The following is a 10,367-nucleotide window of genomic DNA, read 5'->3' on the forward strand; positions in this document are numbered from 1 at the left end:
CATGGCTGGAGCATCATTAAAATTGAAGATCAATTTTGCACAATACAGATATAACAGCTACATCTGGCAATGCCAAATCTATATTGTGAATCTTATTTATTACATTTGGTAAGGGAACTACAATGGAATGGGAAAACTGCAGTTAAAAACTGAAGATAGCGACCACTCAGTCACAGTGATGAGGTTATTTGAAAGCAAGAAATTTAAGAATTTAAGAAGCTGTCAATTCTCCAGAAATCGCCAACAGCAAACAAAACAGATGGATAATAAAGCTCCTTACCAATCACTCAAGCAGTAAACTGTGACACTGGAAATCTGCCAATGCCTTTATCCCAGTTCTCATGAATGAATCTTTGACATTTTATGATGCCCATTTAAGGTAGCCTAGAATGACTGGATTATTTGTTCGTGATGTGTTACCAGTTCACAAGTTTGACTCTGGCTTTGTACTTGAAAAAGCCTGCAGTTATGCTGAGAATTTTCAACTTTCTAGGACTGTTAACCAATAGCATTTCTACTCTTTTGAAACATTATGCTCTGTAGCAATGCAAGGAGTCTATTCTGTCGACACTGGTTTGTATTTTATCTACACAGCTCACAGTAGTTCCTTGAATCAAGTGAGAAAAAGAGAACTGCGGTTATCTGTACAAGGCAAAACTGGATGGGGGAACTTATGGTATTGCTCTGATTGGTGTATTTTTGTACATGCCTAAAGCCTAATAGTGAGCTGTTGAGTGCCCTCAACTCTCATTCAATTTGCCAATGAAGTCAATTGGAATTGAGAAAGCTCAGCATCTCACAGCAGGTACTCAGCACCTCACACAATTGGGCCCCTATTTACTCAAACATCACATACAAATATATTTCTAGTAGATTCCTATTCATGTAGAATTGACTTGGTCTGTGGGTCTGAAATATGTTCTGAGTTACATACCCTGTAACTTCAGCTGGGTTGCATGAACTTCTAGTCATATTGGTCCCTTGCTGTAAAATTCTCCATGAGGTTGACACTTCTTACAATAACTCAGTGTAGGTTATGTTTGAGTGATTAGGTTTCTGTAACAATCCAACAGAAATAGTTAGGGCAAAACCGCAGGCCTGCCATCAAATTCTGTTCTGCACAGATAAGAGTGGCAGTTTTTTTGTAACATCGTGGATGCCGTCACTATGACTCTCAATTTTGAGCTGTGAAGATAAATAAATAACCGTAGTATTAACAGAATAAAGAGCCTTCTTGTATTACTACAGGCATTGAAAATTCCAAACAATGGCATTAATGTTAATATGTAATGTTATGTTATTAATTACTATGATCAATGTAGACTGTGGTAGCACCTAGGGGCTCAAACCACACATCAGAGCTCCACTGTGCTAGGCACTGTACACACATGAACTAAAGAGATGGTCCTTGCCCTAAGGACCTCAAGATGACAGACAATAGATGGACAAAAACAAACAAAAGGGAGGACAATGTAACAATCAAGGCACCAATGAGCAGCAGACAGAGCACACTACCTGCTAGCCAAGAAGAACTTTCCTAGGAGGGGAGGGGTGAACACTAGGGAAGAATTTGTCCCCAGATACCGGACAAGTCTTCTTCACCTCAGTTTTTCTACTTGAAGAAGTTGAACATAGAGACTGTGATTGTCTTTCAGGGGAGTTAGATGCACAACTCCCATTGAAACCCAATAGCAGTTGGGTGCTTTACCCCCTTAGTCTCCTTCAGAAAACCCAGGTTTTCTTGCCCAGTAGAGTAAGTTTGCATGTGTGAACTTGTGTCATAAAAGTCTTGACATCAACAAGGATAGTAGTGATTACGCCTCCGAAACCTGGGCCCTCTTGTCATTATTTTCAAAATTGCCCTCCACCTCCTGCTGCTCTCTTAAATGCTTTTCTCAGTTGTAATCCACATTGCCTCCTCCCTTCTTTCTGGGGCTGCTGTGGAGAGTAAAGGCTGCAGCTGGGCCTTTTTCAGTTGAAGATTTAAAGCACTCTGACTAAGAGCAGTGGGGAGGATAAATCTTTTGTAGGAGGCCTGAGGATAACTTCTCATGGTCTTTTTATTGAAATGCCTGCAGTTTTTGGTACAGTTCAAGTTCAGGTCAAGTCAACCTTGGCAGGGATGATAGTAGTAATCAGAGAAGGGGTGAACTATATGGGTAACACTGAGCCCTGGGCGCCACTGGTTCACCAGCAATAAGGTAGCCTCGGATTCGTGCATCCCCCAGACTCCTAGGTCAATGGGGCTCCTTTGGAGCACTATGAGCACCTTCAAATTGCTCTCTCCGAGCAGAACCCCTGAGGAGAAAAGACAGCAGCACAAACGTTAGCTGTCTTTCCTTGAAACATATGTTGAGTTACAGTCATATAATAAGTTGCAGGGCCAAGTAGTAAACTCCATTCACCTTGGACCGCTTCACCTTCATCAAGCCCATTAGACGACAGCTCTATAGGAGAAGCAATATTCAGTCCTGCACCAGGGACAGGTTTTGTAAACGGGATTGTGTGGTACAAAGACAGCCAAACTGTCAGCCAGGAAGAGAGGATGTGGCCCTACCTGACCAAAGATCACCTCCACCCCGGCATTTGTGGGTCCTGTTCTCTCTCCGACCCCTCTCAACCGGGCCTCTGCAAGGGTAACTGCAGCCCCCTTCTAGAATAGTTGTGACAATTTGGGGAATCTGTCTACGTACAACTTATGAATTCCAGTTTGATTTTATAACCTGCCTGCGCCCTTATGTTTTATGACCCTTTTACTAGCACTCCTTGTACTGAGGAGTCACGGGAGTGGTGATGACAAGTCTATTCACGAATAGGCCAATTGTTATACTCTATCAGGACCTAAATAGATCTTACCTAGAGACTAACTCCTGCCTAGATTAAGCCAGTTTTATCCAATTTCTCTGCGGGGGACTGGAATTTGGAGAGTGGAAAATCCCCAAACAAAAGAACTAAGAAATCAGTTGTTAGCACTGGGTCTTTATCACACAGCCTGAGGGTACGTCTACACTCGGGTTCATGAGGCTCAGGCTCATGGCTGAAAAAGTGCTGTGAAGACGCTGGGGCTCAGGTTCCAGACTGAGCTCTGGGACCCAGTGAGGGTCCCAAAATTCAGGCTCCAGGCCACGCCCGGATGTCTATACAATTTTTAGCCCTGCAGCCCAAGTCAGCTGACCCAGGCCAGCCACAGGACTTTTAGCCCTGTGTAGACATAGCCTGAGAGACTTGGAAGGAATCCAGAGGGACACTCAGAGACAAAAGAAGCGTGGGCAGAAGAGAGGAACAGAGGGGTATGCTTTTGTAGCAGAGGGGTTCTTTTAATTGCAAAACCAGCCACAGAAGAAGAAACCTGACTGCAGCAAGGGGAGAGAGTGAATGAGTGAGCAAGTATCAGAGAGGCCACATGCTGGAGGGGTATCCTGGACTCCTTAGAGGACTTGGCCTTAGCCCAAAGTATGCTCTAAAGTGGTGAGGAAACTAGGCAGGGAATGGTGTACAGCATTTTATTGTTTTGTCTAGATCTGTATATTTCTTGTGCTAGCTAAAGTAAAAAAGTCGATTGGTTTCTGGAACCCTTACAAAGCCTGTGGGTCTGTTTGCATCCACGCTGTTTGTGTTCACAGAAATTTTTTAACTATAAAAATCACCTCAGAAAGAAGCTACCTCATGCATTAATGACCTTGGCACAAAGACCAAGTTTGCTTCATGCCCCTGAAGAGGTGACCTGTAAACTCAGAGTGCCCACAAGCTGCAGCCTGCTTAGACCACGGGACGCTTAAGAGTACAGTGTGCGGTGGGATCCAAACCCAGCAATCTGGTGAGTGTCCCGCTCAGGGGAGCTCTACTAGGGCTGTGACCATAGTAACACTCCAAACAGAAGCTTCTCTTCCAAAAATTACATGCTCCAAGACAAAACGTACAAACGGCATTCTTTCCCTGTGGTACCCCTGTCGTCCTAGCTCAAAGGGTGAGACAGGAATGGAATCAGCAGACTGTTGCACGTGAGTTGGAGGCACTGGGGGAGTGCTTTGAATTAGTTTTGGAATGTCTTTTAATCTAACCTCTTTGTAAGTGGGAAAGCGGAATACTGGGAGGAAGCACAGGCAGAAATGTCTGTGAGGGGAGGGCTCCTGCCTCATACTGGGAATAAGGGGCGATCAACAGGTTATCTCAAGTGCTTATATACGAATGCACAAAGCCTTGGAAACAAGCAGGGAGAACTGGAGGTCCTGGTGATGTCAAGGAACTATGACATGATTGGAATAACAGAGACTTGGTGGGATAACTCACATGACTGGAGTACTGTCATGGATGGTTATAAACTGTTCAGGAAGGACAGGCAGGGCAGAAAAGGTGGGGGAGTAGCACTGTATGTAAGGGAGCAGTATGACTGCTCAGAGCTCCGGTACGAAACTGTAGAAAAACCTGAGTGTCTCTGGATTAAGTTTAGAAGTGTGTGCAACAAGAGTGATGTAGTGGTGGGAGTCTGCTATAGACCACCAGACCAGGGGGATGAGGTAGATGAGGCTTTCTTCCGGCAGCTCACGGAAGCTACTAGATCGCAGGCCCTGATTCTCATGGGTGACTTTAATTTTCCTGATATCTGCTGGGAAAGCAATACTGCGGTGCATAGACAATCCAGGAAGTTTTTGGAAAGCGTAGGGGACAATTTCCTGGTGCAAGTGCTAGAGGAGCCAACTGGGGGGGGCGCTTTTCTTGACCTGCTGCTCACAAACCGGGTAGAATTAGTGGGGGAAGCAAAAGTGGATGGGAATCTGGGAGGCAGTGACCATGAGTTGGTTGAGTTCAGGATCCTGACGCAGGGAAGAAGGTAAGCAGCAGGATACGGACCCTGGACTTCAGGAAAGCAGACTTCGACTCCCTCAGGGAACGGATGGCCAGGATCCCCTGGGGGACTAACATGAAGGGGAAAGGAGTCCAGGAGAGCTGGCTGTATTTCAAGGAATCCCTGTTGAGGTTACAGGGACAAACCATCCCGATGAGTCGAAAGAATAGTAAATATGGCAGGCGACCAGCTTGGCTTAATGGTGAAATCCTAGCGGATCTTAAACATAAAAAAGAAGCTTACAAGAAGTGGAAGGTTGGACATATGACCAGGGAAGAGTATAAAAATATTGCTCGGGCATGTAGGAATGATATCAGGAGGGCCAAATCACACCTGGAGCTGCAGCTAGCAAGAGATGTCAAGAGTAACAAGAAGGGTTTCTTCAGGTATGTTGGCAACAAGAAGAAAGCCAAGGAAAGTGTGGGCCCCTTACTGAATGAGGGAGGCAACCTAGTGACAGAGGATGTGGAAAAAGCTAATGTACTCAATGCTTTTTTTGCCTCTGTCTTCACTAACAAGGTCAGCTCCCAGACTGCTGCGCTGGGCATCACAAAATGGGGAAGAGATGGCCAGCCTTCTGTGGAGATAGAGGTGGTTAGGGACTATTTAGAAAAGCTGGACGTGCACAAGTCCATGGGGCCGGACGAGTTGCATCCGAGAGTGCTAAAGGAATTGGCGGCTGTGATTGCAGAGCCATTGGCCATTATCTTTGAAAACTCGTGGCGATCGGGGGAAGTCCTGGATGACTGGAAAAAGGCTAATGTAGTGCCAATCTTTAAAAAAGGGAAGAAGGAGGATCCTGGGAACTACAGGCCAGTCAGCCTCACCTCAGTCCCTGGAAAAATCATGGAGCAGGTCCTCAAAGAATCAATCCTGAAGCACTTGCATGAGAGGAAAGTGATCAGGAACAGCCAGCATGGATTCACCAAGGGAAGGTCATGCCTGACTAATCTAATCGCCTTTTATGATGAGATTACTGGTTCTGTGGATGAAGGGAAAGCAGTGGATGTATTGTTTCTTGACTTTAGCAAAGCTTTTGACACGGTCTCCCACAGTATTCTTGTCAGCAAGTTAAGGAAGTATGGGCTGGATGAATGCACTATAAGGTGGGTAGAAAGCTGGCTAGATTGTCGGGCTCAACGGGTAGTGATCAATGGCTCCATGTCTAGTTGGCAGCCGGTGTCAAGTGGAGTGCCCCAGGGGTCGGTCGTGGGGCCGGTTTTGTTCAATATCTTCATAAATGATCTGGAGGATGGTGTAGATTGCACTCTCAGCAAATTTGCGGATGATACTAAACTGGGAGGAATTGTAGATACGCTGGAGGGGAGGGATAGGATACAGAGGGACCTAGACAAATTGGAGGATTGGGCCAAAAGAAATCTGATGAGGTTCAATAAGGATAAGTGCAGGGTCCTGCACTTAGGACGGAAGAATCCAATGCACCGCTACAGACTAGGGGCCGAATGGCTAGGCAGCAGTTCTGCGGAAAAGGACCTAGGGGTGACAGTGGACGAGAAGCTGGATATGAGTCAGCAGTGTGCCCTTGTTGCCAAGAAGGCCAATGGCATTTTGGGATGTATAAGTAGGGGCATAGCGAGCAGATCGAGGGACGTGATCGTTCCCCTCTATTCGACATTGGTGAGGACTCATCTGGAGTACTGTGTCCAGTTTTGGGCCCCACACTACAAGAAGGATGTGGATAAATTGGAGAGAGTCCAGCGAAGGGCAACAAAAATGATTAGGGGTCTAGAACACATGACTTATGAGGAGAGGCTGAGGGAGCTGGGATTGTTTAGCCTGCAGAAGAGAAGAATGAGGGGGGATTTGATAGCTGCTTTCAACTACCTGAAAGGGGGTTCCAAAGAGGATGGCTCTAGACTGTTCTCAATGGTAGCAGATGACAGAACGAGGAGTAATGGTCTCAAGTTGCAGTGGGGGAGGTTTAGATTGGATATTAGGAAAAACTTTTTCACTATGAGGGTGGTGAAACACTGGAATGCATTACCTAAGGAGGTGGTAGAATCTCCTTCCTTAGAGGTTTTTAAGGTCAGGCTTGACACAGCCCTGGCTGGGATGATTTAACTGGGAATTGGTCCTGCTTCGAGCAGGGGGTTGGACTAGATGACCTTCTGGGGTCCCTTCCAACCCTGATATTCTATGATTCTATGATTCTATGTATCAGTTATAGGTTATGCCGAGTAACTGTATGCCACACTTCTTCATGTTTTGTCAAATGATGTGTATTTTTTGGTATTTATTTATTTATAATTAATGTGCATGAAATTCTCTATTTCTTTTCTCTAACCAATCTTCAGGTATCTCAATGCCGGTACCTGTGTTTGGACTACAAGATGATTCCAAAGTGTTCAAGAAAGGTAGCTGCCTGCTGGCTGATGAGAGCTTTGTCTTAATAGGCTCTTTTGTGGCGTTCTTCATTCCTTTAACCATCATGGTGGTCACCTATTTTTTAACTATAAAATCACTTCAGAAAGAAGCTACCTTATGCATTAATGACCTTGGCACAAAGACCAAGTTTGCTTCATTTAGTTTTCTCCCTCAAAGTTCTCTGTCATCAGAGAAACTCTTTCAACGCTCTTTGAACAGAGAGCTGGGGAATTCAGGAAGGAGGACTATGCAGTCAATCAGTAATGAACAAAAAGCTTCCAAGGTACTTGGTATCGTCTTCTTTCTGTTTGTTGTGATGTGGTGCCCGTTTTTCATCACCAATGTGATGGCAGTCATTTGCAAGAAATCTTGCAATGAAAAAGTCATTGGAGGACTGCTTAATGTATTTGTCTGGATTGGCTACCTTTCTTCGGCTGTCAACCCATTAGTATACACACTGTTCAATAAAACCTACCGTTCTGCTTTCTCACGTTATATTCAGTGTCGATACAAGGAGGAGAAGAAGCCTTTACAGCTGATTTTAGTGAACACCATACCTGCTTTAGCGTATAACTCCAGCCAACTCCAGCTAGCACAAATGAAGAGTTTAAAAAAAGAGGCTAAAATGATGGCCAAGGATTATTCTATGGTTACAATCGGAATACATCCTTTAGATAGTACATCAAAGGGCAGTATTAGCCCAGACAGTGAAAAGGTTAGCTGTGTGTGACTCTGCTAGCCTGTCAACAGCTGCCATGGCAACCAATGGTATGTACTCAGAAAACTTCACCTAACTCTGAGAAGCTTTGATAGCGTAGGAAAATTAGCCCTGTCTAAGAGAACTTCAGTAGCATCACATACTCATGTTGTCCAGTTGATGACAAACAGGGTTAAAATGCTATCAAATGTGCATTTTTTTCATACAGTATTTCAGCTGTTTTAAGCAAAGGCTTTATTAAACTTATTTTTTTAGTATCCTAAATAATATATTTCTTAAAGAAAAAATGCAATTTATTGTATTATTATACCATGGGCTGTGACGAAATTAAAGTGTTTCTTTTCCTTCTGCAAATGAAAACAAAGCTATTGTTTGGTTTACTTGCTGGTTACGTTTGAATTAATTTGTCTTGCTACAATGTAATTTTATTATCATTAACTGAATGAGCACTTTACAGGATTTTACAGGAAAGAAAGCATCAGTTAATTTATGGATATATATTTAAAATAAAATAAATATTAAAGAAAATGCTCTGAAAACCTGTATAGATCAACTATGTAAAAAAATTGGTGTTTTTATGGATATTTTTCCTTTCCAATTACAATTCTGAAATGTTGTTGGCCTTTCTGCCATTTGTTCTGTACTTCAAGTTAGTTCTCTTCAAAAGTAAATTAAATTTGAATGTTCATTTGTCACTACAAACATTATTGAGCTCTACTTTCTATTTCATTTTATCCCTTATTCTGAATGTTTCACTTACACTGGTTTAGACTTTAAAGTATACTGTTACAAAAAGCCTCTATTGAGCTTGGTTCTCTACTACATTATACTGATTTTACAACAGTGTAAGTGAGGTAACAGGGTGGAAAATCAGGCCTAACACTGCTAAATAATTTCAGGCTTAATCCCGTTGACATTTCTCTTTACAGCTCCCATAGGTTTCAAATATAATTAACTTCAATGGGCATTCTGCATGAGTAAGGAGTGGGCTTTAATAGAATATCTTTCCCCATTTCTGTTCCTTGTTTTGTTTTAATGTTTCTATACTGAGAATAATTAGAAGACTGAAAAAGAAGTGTTTTTTCTTACTAGAATTTGGTTTTCCTCCATCACATATGCAAACTGTTTTGCTGTTGTTAGAGGGTTCCTCAGGAATGCTGGGATCCTTGCATTATTTGGCTACAATCTTAATGAGGGATTCCTGGGCAGATCCTTACATTTTGTGGAGGCCCACTGAAAATAATGAGATTCTGCAAATGGTGTAGGATTCTACCTGCACAGACTTAAATGGCAGGATAGTTAGATTATTTAAAAAGCATCAATATTTTACTTTGATAAAAAGGCCTAATTATGCAAACATTTACTACCAGGTATAGCATGTGTTTCCACTGAACCCAGTAGGATTCCGTGTGGGAGTAAAATTACAGCTGTTGCTACTATCTGCAGGATTGCGTCCAAATACTAGACAATTACATGAACTTTACAAACAGGTATAAGAAAAGCAAGGTACTGTCCAGTTTTAGAGCCTATCAACTGAAAATAAAGGGTCACTATTAGGTCAAAAGTTATGTCTTCATTAAGACACTAAGTTTCACCAGCATAAGGAATGAGTAAATACTGAGTGAGGACTTTAGCATTTGGCCCCAAATCAAATTCCCTTAGATGATGAAAAATGAAACAATCTTAAAAATCTAATTTAGTGCCTATCGCGACCTTGCACCAAGTGCATGGTGGCATGAGTCATAGGAGCCTTCCCTGGTACAAAGAACAAGTCGCATTTCAGTCTGCACTGACTTCAGTGCAATCATTACTCACTGCTAGTGCATGTCTAGGAGATCTGAGAAGCCACGGTGTTTCCCTGAAGCACAATATTTTCTGAAGCTTCTGAGTGGGTGAGTGCTTCTTCATGCAATCTCCCCCACTGGGCTGTGCTTTACAGACATAATGGAGCATTTAATTTCCACTATTTATACTGTTTGTTTATTTTCTGCATTTTATTCAGCTTGGCCAACAAAAGCAGACTCCCCATTTCTCGAAAATTTCATTTTCTGTCTCTAACAAGACTATTACAATGTTGCATTGCTCAGGTTGCAAACTGAAGGGAAATATTGCAGTCTAAACAAGTGATTTTAATTAATTGTTTTACATTTCATTAAAGGATGTCTATTTATATATGGTTCTTTAAAACTTATTAAAATAAAACCTATATTTTAGACCTATGCTACCTGACAGTGTCCTTTTAATTAATTCATCTTGGTAATAGAGAACTTACCTTTCCATTAGAACACAATGTACAAGACATGGATATATGATACTTGATTTTTAATCTCATTAGCTCTCAGATAGTTGCTTATGCGGAGAGAACAACAGTTTTAGCCCAAGAAGCCTCTTTAAACAAAGATAATGGAATGCATAACA

The 10,367-nt window shown here is 42.6% G+C and overlaps 1 protein-coding gene across 1 annotated transcript in view; it reads left to right on the forward strand.

The window, feature by feature from the left end:
* The window catches only part of HTR2A (5-hydroxytryptamine receptor 2A), a 49,710-nt gene extending 39,666 nt beyond the window's left edge, over positions 1-10,044 (forward strand). The window contains exon 3 of the mRNA XM_077811470.1: positions 7,162-10,044. Coding sequence (XP_077667596.1) covers positions 7,162-7,961 — 800 coding nt within the window. The 3' untranslated portion in view covers positions 7,962-10,044. The remainder of the gene's footprint in view (positions 1-7,161) is intronic.
* Positions 10,045-10,367: the final 323 nt, after the last annotated feature.

This window comes from Eretmochelys imbricata, chromosome 1, assembly GCF_965152235.1.
Source record: "Eretmochelys imbricata isolate rEreImb1 chromosome 1, rEreImb1.hap1, whole genome shotgun sequence".
Classification (NCBI taxonomy): Eukaryota; Metazoa; Chordata; order Testudines; family Cheloniidae; genus Eretmochelys; species Eretmochelys imbricata.